Source organism: Palaemon carinicauda, chromosome 1 (genome assembly GCF_036898095.1).
Source record: "Palaemon carinicauda isolate YSFRI2023 chromosome 1, ASM3689809v2, whole genome shotgun sequence".
NCBI classification, from domain to species: Eukaryota; Metazoa; Arthropoda; class Malacostraca; order Decapoda; family Palaemonidae; genus Palaemon; species Palaemon carinicauda.
The window spans coordinates 184549992-184565036 of NC_090725.1; the positions used below are offsets into that span (position 1 = coordinate 184549992).

At 38.9% G+C, this 15045-nt stretch overlaps 1 protein-coding gene across 1 annotated transcript in view; it reads left to right on the forward strand.

Annotated features, from left to right (window-relative positions):
• The window catches only part of Slip1 (SLo interacting protein 1), a 279953-nt gene that overhangs the window by 242778 nt on the left and 22130 nt on the right, over positions 1–15045 (forward strand). Inside the window, exon 9 of the mRNA XM_068386361.1 lies at positions 1666–1803. Within this exon, the coding sequence (XP_068242462.1) occupies positions 1666–1803 (138 nt within the window). The remainder of the gene's footprint in view (positions 1–1665; positions 1804–15045) is intronic.

Below are 15045 nucleotides of genomic sequence, written 5' to 3' on the forward strand. Positions count from 1 at the left end.
AGATGCTTAAAGATATATATCTACATATGTATAGACATAAAAAGTAACTACAAAGGAATTGTAGGATTCTATAATAATTGAAAGCAATGTATCCCTTTTCATGCTATTTTCAAGATGTAAGCATTGCATACATATACTATATGAAGGTACAGTTTAGCCTTGATACAGTATAGTGATTCAAATGGCTACTAGTCTGAAAATTGTTGTCCTTATGGTATTATGACATTGATGTTATAAGGAAGTTTAAACATTTAGGTGTGTTGATACTGTAGCCCTTTAGCTCTTTTTAGAGCGTTTGGGGTCTGGCCTTCTGATAAGTAACAAAGACAACATCATAGCCTACACCTGAACATTTGTAAAATATCCTCCTGGTAGTACAGGAGTAACGTATTTACCTAGCATTCGCATGGCGGCAGATTAATCCCAGCCTGGAACCGTAAGTTTAAGCTGTTTACAGGGGATACCATTGCTGCTGTTTGGGCACCACTGCGGGGGTTGGGCTTGCCCGGCTGACGTTCTGGTGAGCATCTATTTGGATGAAACTGGAAGTGAAACCAGACACCTTTAACCTTTAATTATACATTGTATACCCAAATCTAAATTTTTCCTTTCACTTAACATTCAAATTACATCTAGAAAGTAATGATAATAATATTGCTTACAAATACAGAGGCCAACAGACTTGCCACCATATTCACATACAATATTAGGAGGAGGATTTATTGTTACGAGGATATAATTTTTCATTTAGCCTTGTAATTTGGGTAAAAGTTAATGGCCTTGAAATGGGCAGATGCTTTGTGCTTGGTAGATTGGAAAGGATATGTGTTTGTTGATGTCGCCATTTATTGGGTAATGTAAATGGCTTGATAGCCAATATATCTCTCTAGGTAGGGTTTTCATTGGTTGATTTTTTCTCATTTTTATTTTATTCAGGAAACATGTATACTGTGTAGTTGTAAATGTTTTATATACGATTGGTTATCAGATAAATAATTTAGGATGAAAGCAATTTTGTATGTGACTCCCAATAACATTGTGAAACAAAAAATGTTTATAAGAGCTTTATGAATTTAGGTAGTTTAGAAAGTTATGATTTTACGTTCATATACTGTAATTGTACAATATGTAATTTACCAGTAGAATATTATAAAGATACTTATAGCCATAGATTCTTCTTCACCCAAGGGGTTAGCTACTGCACTGTAATTGTTCAGTGGCTACTTTCCTCTTGATAAGGGTAGAAGAGACTGTTTAGCTATGGTAAGCAGCTTTCTAGAAGGACACTCCAAAATCAAACCATTGTTCTCTAGTCTTGGGTAGTGCCATAGCCTCTGTACCATGGTCTTCCACTGTCTTGGGTTAGAGTTCCATTACTTGAGGGTACACTCGGGCACACTTTTCTATCTAATTTCTCTTCCTCTTGTTTTGTTGAACTATTTATAGTTTATGTAGGAAATATTTATTTCAATGTTATTACTGTTCAAAAAATATTTTATATTTCCTTGTTTCCTTTCCTCACTGGGCTATTATCCCTATTGGGACCCCTGGGCTTATGGTACACTGCTTTTCCAACTAGTGTTATAGCTTAGCAATTAATAATAATGATAATAATTTGCAAACTGCAACGTTTTATACGATGATTCATTAATATTTGTTTTGTAGGTGAAAATAAGACCCGATGGTACTCGTTATATAACTCGTCGTCCTGTTAGAAGCAAAATGCTGAAAGAAAGGGCTTTAAGAATCAACGAAGAAAGGGCTAGTCTTACCACAGATGATGATGCAATGTCGGAAATGAAGGTCAGTAAACTCTTAAGATATTACAGTTGGAAAATTTTGAGTGGTTTTTAGCTTAGTTTTATGAAACAGTATTATACCACCTTATATTGTTAATTGGTCCAAGATTTGGTCATTTTTTTAATGTACTGTACAGTAGTTTGGTTTTCACATCATAAAGTGACTTGTACATTCCATAGAAATATACTGACCACAAAGAAGTATTTACAACCTGCTATCATTTTATAAAAGATATATAGTACTATACAATACAGTACTTATTTGTTGTTTTATGACTTAGAGACCAATGTATGGTGGAATAGAGTGACTTAACTTGGATGCTATTTTTGTTTAATATTTAAGGAGAGTGACATAAAGTTGGAACTGATGTAATTGAACCGACGTAAATAGGAGTATTACTGTATTGTTTTGTGCATCAGAACTATCAAAGAGCATTAATGATATATAGTACTCTACTTGTTTTGGGAAATAATTTTAATACTAACCTTTTTTCCTACTCGTCATACAAACCTTTGTCCATTAATTAGAGAGATTACTTCATCACGAACCAAAATTGGTCATTAAACTTCGACAACAAGCGGTTCTCTTACTGGTGAAGATGCAGGCCAAGAAGCCCCTCACCCTTTCAAGTCAGAGATTCTTCACTTTTACTCTGGCCACTGTAAGGGAACAGATGTACAGACAGTTCTTGTCGAACTTAGTCATTTTCTTCCTTTTTTTCATAAAGTGAATGTCAGTTGTTAGTTGTGAAATGGAAGCAGGAAGCTCATTGCCAGGGAAGGAGTGGAATCGGTACCCGGTTGGTCTAACTGGCTGTAGATACTGTACACACTTCCTCTGTGCTTTGGAGGCATAACTGTTCTCAGGCCTCCCAGTTTGCTGAGTGTAGGTTATAGGCTCTGGTGCAGTGATGGGCTTTCACCCTGGGTGGAGGAAGCAAGTGGGGCTGTCATGGTTATTGGACTGGGTCCAGAATCTTTGGATCTAAATCAGCAAGTTTTCAGATTCGCTTGCGTGAGGAACCCTTAATGTGTGCTGCTTTGTGTGATGCGGCAGTCTTCAGAGGCTGAACTCCTTCCCTCAGTGTCAGAGAGCATGATGGTTCCCCCTTAGCGCTAGAAGACGGGTATGTTTATTGGGAGCTCCTGGCACGGTAGGTAAGGGGCCAGTGTCAGGAGCCAGAGCTCATAGTTGGTCAAGGTAAGTGCTACCCGTGCACCTGGAATTCCCAGATTCTTGTTTTGGTCCCAGTGATTCCCACCCCTTATTCCCTTGTGGCAGTTGCCCCCAAACCCTGTTCCCCTGTGGCAGTTGCCCCTAACCCTTGGTCTGTTGCCCTCCCATTGTGTCAGGGGTTGTGTCACCAGGTCCGCAAGTTGTGGGATCACGAGGCATTGAAGTGTGCCTTCACCTCTCCCTGTAACAGTGCGCCTCAGTGTTGTGGTCCCTGTGGGAGCAAATATTACTGGAAGAGTCCTGGCCCTGTGCCGTGGCCTCCAGGACCATCCTGGGACACAGGGTCCCTACCCTGTTCCACTGCTCTCCAGAGCCATGCTATGACCCAGTGTTCCTGTCTGCGGCTGTGGCCCAGTGTTTAGTAAGTGTTCGGCTCCGTACACTTTCTGCTCCAAGGTTGATGAGTAGCAGCGGCGATCTCCTTCTCTCTTCCTTCCAGGTCACTGGACTTCTGTGCCTCCTCCTACCATCAAGTCCCTCAAGTGGTTAGATGGGATGGCACCTTTTGAGGGTGCACTTTGGTAGGCCAAGAATGTGAGATGAACACTTATTCCTCATGCTTAGAGCACTGGGCCGTGGTCGCTTCTCTGCCCCAACTCTCAGTATGAGAAGTACAGTGCTTCCCCCACTGCTACTTGGTCCTTTTTCCAGGACGGATGTATGGTCCTTCCTCAGCTCCCGACTATGTTCCTGGTTCTTTCCTTGGCACTGAATTGTTGGACTTATGAGGGGGGAGGAGAGTGTCCTAAGCCTACTGCCTCCCCTTTGGCCTTAGCAATGGATGAGTTTTCTTGGGAGTAGGATGTCTCGAGGACTTCGGACCGTGGTCTGGAGCCCACTTGGCCAGACTAATCTGAGTTGAGAGTCCTGGGGATGAAGGTCGTTATTTTCATTTTTGAGTGCAATGGCCTTGGGGAGACAACTGTGGCTCTGCCTTTTTTGGGAGTAACTTTGGCCATTGATCAGCACTTCTGGGACCCCTCAAAGATCAAAACCCTCGTAAGAGTTTCCATGACCGGATCTTGTGAGCCTGGCACTGAACCAAATGGGTGATAGATCTGCGGGTCCAAGAATCCACTTCAGTCCAGCAGGTCAGGAAAGATCCTACCACTCCCACACTCTATGCAGTGAAGGCAGCAACCTTGGAGGTTCAGCCTTGGCCTCTCCATGCTGTTCTTGCTTGATCAGGGGTCAGGAGCAGTCAATTACTTCACAATGTCGTTGAGGTTCTTAACGGTAAACGCTTTGGAGACTTACAAGCTCCTTGTACTGTGGGTGGGAAGGTAATCACCTTCCTTGCCACCAGGAGGCAATTTCCTCAAAGATGGCTTTGGCGGGGCTCAACTTGCCAGTGTGGGGTGCCAAGCCGCTCCTGCTGAAGATTCATGTGAAGTGGCAGCAGCATCATAGAGAACTGCTTTGTTGGACATCTAATCCAGCGCGTGGTCTCCTTCAAGGGCCCCGGCCAAAGTGGACAGCGGCAAAACTTTCAGGGCTGACCAAACCCATGGGATTGGGAAAGGTCCCTGCGCCTCCCCTGAGATCCCAGTACGCAACTCACATGATCATTTACCTGAAAAAGCCTGTTCATGCACAGCTTTTTTGAGCTTCTTAATGAGCCATCTGACATCCACGTAAGCCCTGGTCTTGCGGGTAAAGATGGAAAGGATGTTGGAGAGGATAGTGCTCGGAGTCGTTTAAGATGAGTCTGCTGGTGGTGTGGAGGATTGATTTTTGTTTTATTTTTATTCATTTTTGTTGTTTGCCAAATCCAAAGAGAGAGAGAGAGAGAGAGAGAGAGAGAGAGAGAGAGAGTATGTGTGTGTGTGTGTCAGCGAGCGAGAGGTAGTTAGCGTATTGATTGTTTGTTGTGAGAAAGACTGTTGGTATAACTGAGATTGTTTGTTTATATTTTTAGCTAGGTTAGGACAGTGGTGCATGTCTTGGGCAAATGATTATTTTGATTTGACTGCAGGTAGAGGCAGTTGTGTGTGTGAATGCTGGACTACTATTATTATTATTATGTTTTACCAGCGTGGAAGTGTTTTGTTGATTTCAACAGCCGTAATTCCTCCTTTGGAGAACTAATTTATTGAATGCTTATCTTAAGTTGCTGACCTGGCCTGTAATTGATTGTATTTAGCTTGCTCTTTTGGATTGCTCAACCGTTGATGACCTGGCCTGTTTATTAAGATTACGTATGATGATGATGATGATGATGATGATCTTGACACCCGTTACCCCAAGGAGTTAAGGCTGCTATGGCAAATTAAGAAACTCCTGTTTATCAAATACAGTAGTGGTGTTGTGCCAATAAAGACAGTTGGCTAAGTGAATGATTATTCAAGTGTTTTTTTTTTTGTGACTGTTATCTTGCAAAACTGTTAGTAAACACTCGCAATATATATATATATATATATATATATATATATATATATATATATATATATATATATATATATATATATATATGTTTTGTGTTTTGAAGTTAGGGTTGTGGTTAATTTAAGTTTAAGTTTTGTTAGTATTTTTTGGTTGGTTTATTTGAATGGTGTTAGGTTTTTTTTATTTATTAAGTTTATGATTAGTTTTAAGTATTTTGATTGTGGATGGTTTTGGGTTAAGCGTTTTAGTTTTAAGAAATATAGTATTAAGGTTATGGTTTGTTTTCATTTCGCATCTGTACAAGAGTCCAGTTGATAACGTAAGGGGAAAGTTTGTGCAGAGGAGACATTTGTCAGTTAGTGTGATTAAGGGTGTGGGGTTTGTTCTTGCGACATACCGTCACATGATTTTGGCGCCCGAACAGGGACTGCTGAGGTGGGACTGATCTGGACTCTTGGACGAAGGACTGATACCTTACCTTATTGCCTTATTGCCTTATTTTTTGTTTGGGTTCCCCCAGGTCCCTCAGTGTGAGGCACCTCGTATATCCACCAGAGAGTTGCTAATACATATTCCGGTGTATTTTGCATCTTCCAGTCTTGGATGGTCTGGGATGCATCTTAGGTATTTATCGAGCTGATTTTTAAACGCATCTACGCTCACTCCTGATATGTTTCTTAGATGAGCTGGCAGCACATTAAATAGTCGCTGCATTATCGATGCTGGTGCGTAGTGGATTAATGTCCTGTGCGCCTTTCTCAGTTTACCTGGAATGCTTTTTGGCACTATTAATCTACCTCTGCTTGCTCTTTCTGATACTTTAAGCTCCATGATGTTTTCAGCAATTCCTTCTATTTGCTTCCATGCTTGTATTATCATGTAGCGTTCTCTTCTCCTTTCTAGACTGTATAGTTTTAAAAATTGCAGTCTTTCCCAGTAATCAAGGTCCTTAACTTCTTCTATTCTAGCAGTATAGGACCTTTGTACACTCTCTATTTGCGCAATATCCTTTTGGTAGTGTGGGTACCATATCACATTGCAGTACTCGAGTGTACTACGCACATAAGTTTTGTAAAGCATAATCATGTGTTCAGCTTTTCTTGTTTTAAAGTGTCTGAATAACATTCCCATTTTTGCTTTACATTTAGCCAACAGTGTTGCTATTTGGTCGTTGCATAACATAGTCCTATTTAAAATTACACCAAGGTCTTTAATTGCTTCCTTGTTTGTGATTGTCTCATTATTAGGTCCCTTGTATGCATACACCATTCCTTCTCTGTTTCCATAATTTATTGATTCGAATTTATCGGAGTTAAATACCATCCTATTTATCTCTGCCCATTCATATATTTTGTTTAGATCTCTTTGTAGTGAGTTCCTATCTTCATCACAAGTAATTTCTCTACTTATTCTTGTGTCATCGGCGAAACTTCTCACTACGGAGTTTTCAACATCACAGTCTATGTCTGAGATCATAATAACAAATAGCAGTGCAGCTAATACCGTACCTTGGGGCACACCAGATATTACCTGGGCTTCATCTGATTTCTCGTCATTTGCAACCACTATCTGTTTTCTGTTTTGCAGGAATTCTTTTACCCATTTTCCTATCTTTCCCACAATATTATGCTTTCTCATTTTTTTCTCCAATATGTTATGGTCTACCTTGTCAAAGGCTTTTGCAAAATCTAGATAGATCACATCTGTGTCTTTTTCATTTATCATATTATTGTATATGTTTTCATAGTGAGCTATCAGTTGGGTCTGTGTACTTTTTCCAGGTACGAAACCGTGTTGACCCATATTAAACAAATTATTTTTGACCAAATGGTTCATTATTTTCTTTTTTATTACCCTCTCATACACTTTCATAATATGTGATGTTAGACTAACAGGTCTATAATTGCTTGCCTCTAGTCTTGATCCACTTTTGAAGATAGGGGTTATATAAGCTAATTTATGTTTAACATATATCTCGCTCATATCTATACTCTGTCTTAGCAGTATTGCAAGTGGCTTCGCGATAGTGTTTGCAGTTTTTTTTAACAAAATCGCTGGAACTCCATCTGGTCCGGCTGCCGATCCATTTTTAATTTCGTTTATAGCCGTGACAATATCTGCTTCATTAATATCTATATCCGTTAGATATTCAACATTTTCTTCTCTCATTTCTGTTTCATTATTCTCATTCGCAATTCTTGGCGTGAACTCACTCTTATATTTTTCTGCTAATATGTTGCATATTTCCTTTTTTTCATTCGTTAGCCGTCCTTCAATTCTTAGAGGGCCTATTTCTATTCTCCTTTTATTCATCTTTTTTGCATAGGAGTAAAGTACTTTGGGGTTTCTTTTTATATTTTGAAGTGTCCTTTCTTCTAAGTCCCTTTTTTCATTTTCTTTCGACTGTATAATCTTTTGTTCTGCATTTTCTATCTTACATTTTATTTCCCTCATTTTCCACACATTTTTTTCTTTTGCAAGATTTTTCTTCCACTTTTTAATTTTCTGAAATAAGATCCTTCTGTCTCTTGGTATGTACGTCTTTTGTTTATTGTTTTTTTTCGGTACATATTTTTCAACAATTTTCTCCAGTATTTTGTACAGTATATCCGTATTTACCTGTATATTATCACTTATAAATACATTTTTCCATTCTTTATTCAGTTCTTCATTTATTTCTGACCATTTTATATTCTTACTGTAAAAGTTATATTTTCCATATCCTTCCCAAAGTTTTGTGCTTTTATTAATTCTGTGATCACTTGCTTTGGAATGAACTATCAATTCTATGACATTGTGGTCTGAAATTCCCGTGTTATACACTATTATTTCTTTAACATAATTCACCTCATTCACAAATACTAGATCTAGGACATTTTCCTTTCTTGTTGGAATGTGGTTTATTTGTTGCATATTATGTTCTAATAGCATATCTTGAAGCTTTTCAAATTGCCTCTTATCTTCTGCGCTACTATTACTATCTTTTTTATATGTATACATACAACCACTTTCTTCTATCCGTTCTTTCCAATCCACGAAAGGAAAGTTAAAATCTCCGGATAGGAGTATATTCCAGTCTTTATGGTTTCTACATATATCATCTATTTTTTCTATTATTATGTCAAACTCCTTAGTGTTTGGGGGTCTGTAAACTACAATATTCATTAGTTTTTCAAATTCAAATTCTACCGCAATCAATTCACATTCTGTGTTGCTGTATTTTTCACATACTTTTCCTTGATTTATGTCTCTTCCATATATTGCGGTTCCCCCTTGATTCCTATTTTTTCTGTCTGATCTATAAGTTTGGAAACCCTTTATCTGGTCATCACTGCCAGTCTCTTGGGAATACCATGTTTCACTTATATTTAATATATCTATTTTTTCAATTTGGGTTAGTTCTTCTAAGAACTCTATTTTCCTTTTAGAGTTACTCGTGACTAAACCCTGTGCATTCATTACTATTATGGTTTGTGTTTCATCCCCATTATTTAATATTGGTAATATGGATTCTCCCATGCTTCCTTCCTGTTCTGATATGATGTTCTTTTCTTCATTTCCCGGAATTCTGCCATTAAAAAATCCAACTTTTCTATTATAGTTGCTCTTTCGCCTTCATATTTATTTGTGTGTGTATACCTGCAACTGTCCCCATATCTGCACCAACCCCTGGCATTATAGATGCATTCTTTGTAGTTGGGCTCTAAATGTGCAGGTTTGGGTTGAAAGGCCTCATATCTTGGGGCTCTTGGTTCAAAGCGCGGTATATACACGGCCTGCTTTTTTGTTTCTTTTTTTGTTTCTTTTTTGCTTTCATTTTTCTTTTCAGTTTGCTGAGTTTTCTTACATTCATTCATGGTTGCAGGATGCATATATCGACATTTTTTGTTGTACATGCATCCTTTTCCTTCTTTTAGGTTTTTGCATATTTTTGGATGGAGATCTCTGCATTCGTCTCCATATCCGTCTAAATACGCACATTTACCATATATTTCATAATTATGGCATATCTTTGGATGCTTGTAGTAGCATCTTTCGCCAAATCTGCAATTCCCTCTTTTCAGCATATTGCAGACTATATCCTTCTTTTCTATTTTTTCTTGTTCTTGCTCTTCCCTAAAATTATGTAGGTCCGGGTAGAGTCTCTTGGGTCTATTATTTGTTTCCATCTGGTAATTTATTTCTTCATAAGTATGTTGTTGGATGGCATCATAGGTTATATCAATGATTTCTTCTGCATCCTTACACATATCCTGTTCATTGTTCTCTTCTTCTTCTTTTTCTTCTTCTTCTTCTTCTGTTTCTTCTTCTTCCTCTTCTTTATCTTCAACTACTTGCAGATTTAGTCTCGACTTAATTATATTTTCTATCCAGACTAAGCATGTTGAGCAGAATACCTTTGTGTCTTTATTTTTTATTTTTTGCTGTATTTCAGCACATGTGGGATGTGTTGGGACATGACAGGCATCACATTTTCTAATCAATTGTTGAGGATTATTAATGGAATACCATATCTTACATGTATTACACCATTTTGGCATTCTTTTTCCCATTGCATCAATCAGCATATTCACCATATTGGACTTCTTATTGTTCTTAGATGGAATGTGTTGATTGATGTAGACTTTCTTTATAAGTCTCTTTAACACTTGGATTTTCTTTGGAATTTCTTCTATTATTTTGCTGATGTTTTCCGCAGATTTGCTCCAGTTTATTGGATCATATTGTTTCAATATGTCTGCGAATATTTTTCCGTCACATTGGTTGACGTTACTAGTGACCTCTGTTATCAGACGGTCGAGCTCCTGTTTCGCCAACTCATGGAATTTATTTTTGCTGAGTCCAGCGATGTCTCTCCAAGCCTTGCCCGTGTTGTACATAGCCATCTTGATTAGATTTTTAGTAATTCACAAGATAACTATTCTATGCCGACGTTTTATCCCACTTCTCCGACCTCAAACTAATCACTGACTATTCACGAAAACTTGTAGCTATATTGCACTCGATAGCCTTTTGTTATCCGCGTTAAATCATGATATTTATAGGGTCGCAAAAGTGTAATCACTCACTGGCACACAGATACAAAACTGAGGATACGAAATTAGAATTAAGACTGAAAAAAATGGAAGAATAGTTAAGGGTTTTGAAGGAGGAATTGCAGTTGATTAAGGAGCGTGAGGAGTTGTCCGTAGAGAAAGAGAAGTTGTTGCGTGAGAATGCGAGGCTGAATTGTGAGAATGAGGAGATGCGAAAGGAACTGAAAGCGCTAAAGGCAACTGTGGAGGGATTGGAAGAGGGTGTTGAGATAAGGATGCGTGAGAATGAGGAACGAATGGAAGCTATGATGGGGCAAGTAATGGGTATGATGAAAACTTTCATGGGTGAAGGTGCAGTCGGAGGAGTGGTTTCTGCCTCAGGTAATTGGTTGATAGAGGAAGAGAAGGCTAAGGTAAGTGATAATGGGGAAGGTAGTGATAGTGAGATTGAAGATAAGGGAATTAGGCATAGTAAGGATGAACAGAAATGTGATAGGAAGAATGAGAAGAAAGGTAAAGGTAATGTGAAGGGGGAAAAGAAGAAAGGTCAGGATGAGAGTGAGGATGATCATGAATGGATGAAAATAGTAAGTAAGAAAAAAGGTAATAAGGGAATGATTAAGGATAGGAATTTAAAGTGTTGAATTGGATTCATTATATTCGAATGAGGAAGAAGGAAACAAGAAGGGATTAGGCAGTGAAGATAGTAGTGAGAATGAAGTTGAAGTTTGTAAGACAGTGGTTATGAGAGAGGTACCGAGGTGTGAAAGGTTTAATGAACATAGCAGTAGGGATGTGTATGACTTTTTTTAGGGAGTATGTAAGGTTCTGTCAGGCTAAGTATGGTGATAGTAAGAGAGTTTGGGTTAGGCAGTTTGGAGAATATTTGATGGGGTATTTGTTGACGATGTATGGTGTGGTAATGAGTGTAGGGGATGTTGATTATGAAAGTGTGAAAAAGAGAATAATTGAACAGGTAAAACGTATGAAAGGGAGTATTAGGTATAAGCGTAAGAATGATTTTGATGAAGCACGGATGAATGTCGGAGAAGCAATATCAATGTATGTATGTAGGTTGGAGATGTTAGCTAGGAAGAAATATGGGGATGAAGGCATAAATGAGAATAAGGAATTAATGAAAAAGTTTTGGGCTACTGTACCTGAGAATGTTGCTGGGTTTATTAATTTGAAACGGAAGGAGAAAATGAGGTGGACGAAAGAAAGATTGACATGGGATGATATTTTAGAGATAGTTGAGGACTATGAATTAGATAGATGTATGAAAGAAAGTAAATCTGTGAATGTGAGAACTGGAATGGAGGGAAGTGTGCCAGAATTTGTTAGTTTTAGAGATGCTGTTATGAGAGGACCATTGAGGGTAGCTGATAGTGTAGTAGATAGGAGTGTTAGGGCGAGTAATGTGGGGAATGCCTGTAAGGACGAATGAAGGGTTTAGGCAAGGAAATTGGGTTTGGAGAGATAGGAGTGCTAGTGCGCAGCAAGGTAGGTCACGTAGTTGTGTCTGTGAAGAGAAGTGTTATAGATGTGGAAAAGTAGGGCATAAAAAGAATGAGTGTAGATGGGTGTTGGGAGCATGTTTCGGGTGTGGTGAAATAGGGCATCGTATCAGTGAGTGTAAGAAAGAGAAAGAGGTTAAGTGTTTTCGGTGTGGTATGCCTATGCATATAGCGAGTGGATGTAGGAGTAATTGTACAAATGTGATTTGCGGAAGTTGTGGTCAGAATGGGCATTATGCGAGGATGTGTAGAGAGCAGCATGCTAAATGTACTGAATGTGGCGTAGATAGGCATATAGCTAGGGTTTGTAGGAAGAAGGGATTAGGCCAGTCAGGATGTTCGGGAAACTAGGTAGTCAGAGGGTTCAACTGGGTGAGTCCTCCTGTGTGTGTGGAAGGAAGAGGATAAATTTTCGTGAGAATGGGATGAATAATTGGTTGGAAATGTGTAAGTATGAACCCAGTATGCATGAGAAGTTAGGGCTGGAAAATAAGCAATTAGTGTTAGTTGAATATAGGTAAAAGAAGGTTTGAAAATATTTAGTCAGGATAAAGTACACGGGAAATTTATAGGTAAAGGTAGGATTCAGAACAGGAATGACAAGGGTGTAAATGTACAGGTGAGTATGGAATATAAATGAGTTAATACCATGGCTGAGTATGAATACCTATTGTGTGTGTGGTTTCACCTTAGGTGATGTAAAAGAAAGTACTGTATGACAAATGCGAGAATGAGAGTTAGAATGATAAGTTGTATGAATGATTCTTTTATTAAAGTAGAAAATGGTTTGGAGGAAATGGATGAATTGCTAACAGAAATAAGTGAGATTTTAGGGCCAGATAATAGTGAGGTAGATGGGATAGTGCATGATATAGTAGATGATAGGAGTATAGATGAGAATCGGATTAGGACAATGAATGATAGTGATATGGAAGAAGTAAATGAGAGAGTGTATGAAAGCCCTGTTACTCGAAGCAGAGGTCCTGTTCCCGACTGCGACTGGGTTATGAAAAAAATTAGGTAAGTGTTGTGTGAGACGGATTTGGCAAAGTAAGGGGAGAGGAATGTGGAGGATTGATTTTTGTTTTATTTTTATTTATTTTTGTTGTTTGCCAAATCGAGAGAGAGAGAGAGAGAGAGAGAGAGAGAGAGAGAGAGAGAGAGAGAGAGAGAGAGAGAGAGGTGTGTGTGTGTGTGTCAGCGAGCGAGAGGTAGTTAGTGTATTGATTGTTTGTTGTGAGAAAGACTGTTGGTATAACTGAGAATGTTTGTTTATGTTTTTAGCTAGGTTAGGACAGTGGTGCATGTCTTGGGCAAATGATTATTTTGATTTGACTGCAGCTAAAGGCAGTTGTGTGTGTGAATGATGGACTACTATTATTATTATTATGTTTTACCAGCGGGGAAGTGTTTTGTTGATTTCAACAGCTGTAATTCCTCCTTTGGAGAACTAATTTTTTTAATGTTGATCTTTAGTTGGTGACCTGGCCTGTAATTGATTGTATTTAGACTGCTCTTTTGGATTGCTCAACCGTTGATGACCTGGCCTGTTTATTAAGATTACGTATGATGATGATGATGATCTTGACACCCATGACCCCAATATATAACGGATTTTGAGCAAAGCGAAAAATCTATTTTTAAGTGAGATAGCCATGTCGTCCTGGTGGAAGGTTCCTTAAGGTATCTTTCTAAGGGATATTTACTACAGTGATACTCCCAGAGAATTAACCATAGGTCTCCAGAATTCTAACTCCTGGTGCGAGTATCCTTAATATATCTTTAAGGATATCGCATAATATCAGGGAACTTTTTTTTGATACGACACAGCAATCCTCACCCCGAATAGATTTTACTCTTTGAGGGGGAAGAGTGGCGAACGAAGGGGAGCCGATATCAAGGTACCCGGTGGACCCCTCCCTGTACTGCTACAGCCCATCATTCCTTGTTGTGGGGTCATTTTAAGAAAGAAGGGTGGGTCCATCAGGACGACATGGCTATCTCACCCAAAAATAGATTTTTTGCTTTGCTCAAAATCCGTTTTTGGGGCTCAGCCATGTCGTCCTGATGGAAGCTTACCAGAGAATTAAATTGAAAATACTATATCTGTGGGTTTGTATAAGTGCCTTTACTTTGAATGAGTTCCTTATATGGTCTCTAGACCTTTATATATGACATTACCATTATCTGTCTTATCCACTAAGCTTGGAACTAGCTTAGGGCTTCCTGCCCCCTGCAGGGAAAGTGTCGACTTCGTCTATAAGGATTCAAAGTTTGTATCTCCATAGGGAATGACAGTAATTCTTAGAGATTACCCTTCTCATACCTTGGAAATCTGTACGTACTCTGATTTCAAGTTGGGCCCTTCTAGGGTTTAATTAAAACTCTAGTATGCTTTATTCATCTTTAACTGAGATAGCAGCAATAAGACCCAAATACGTTTAGTATTTTACCTTGTAACTAGATTATCAAATGTTGTTACAATCAGGTATGAATCTGATCTGGCATTGAAAACACATCAGGGTCCATAGTTTCTCTTGTCGAAAAAATATTTAATTTCATCGAAATGATGCCACTCAGTGGAGATGTGAAACCAAATCTGACTGATTTGTACAGATTTTGGAAATGCATGAACACCATGTCGCAACATTCACTCGGCACTGGTGTTATCAGTCAGATATGCACCTACTGTATATGGAACAGTGTGTTAATCATCGTTGTGATTTGCACTCGAGGGTAAATGTACCCATGCACCCAATGCACTGGAAAGTCCCAAAGCAGTTCACTGTTCATCGCAGCGCTAGACGACGGGTTTTTTAACACTACCCGCCCCCACCACAACATGTTTTATTTCATGTACTTGCTTCATATAGTGTCTGTAAAAGATCTGGTTGATCTCCACCCAGTGTATGAGCGGAATCTACCAAAGAAAGAAGAAGTTCCATGAAGAAGCAATTTTCTTTGGATCGTGACCTGTGGGTGAGCTGTCAGGATCCGCTCTCCGAATAAGTAGGTGAGCATTGCTCTCAGTTATCTTAGGGATAGATTTTGATCCTGAGGTTTCGCCTCGG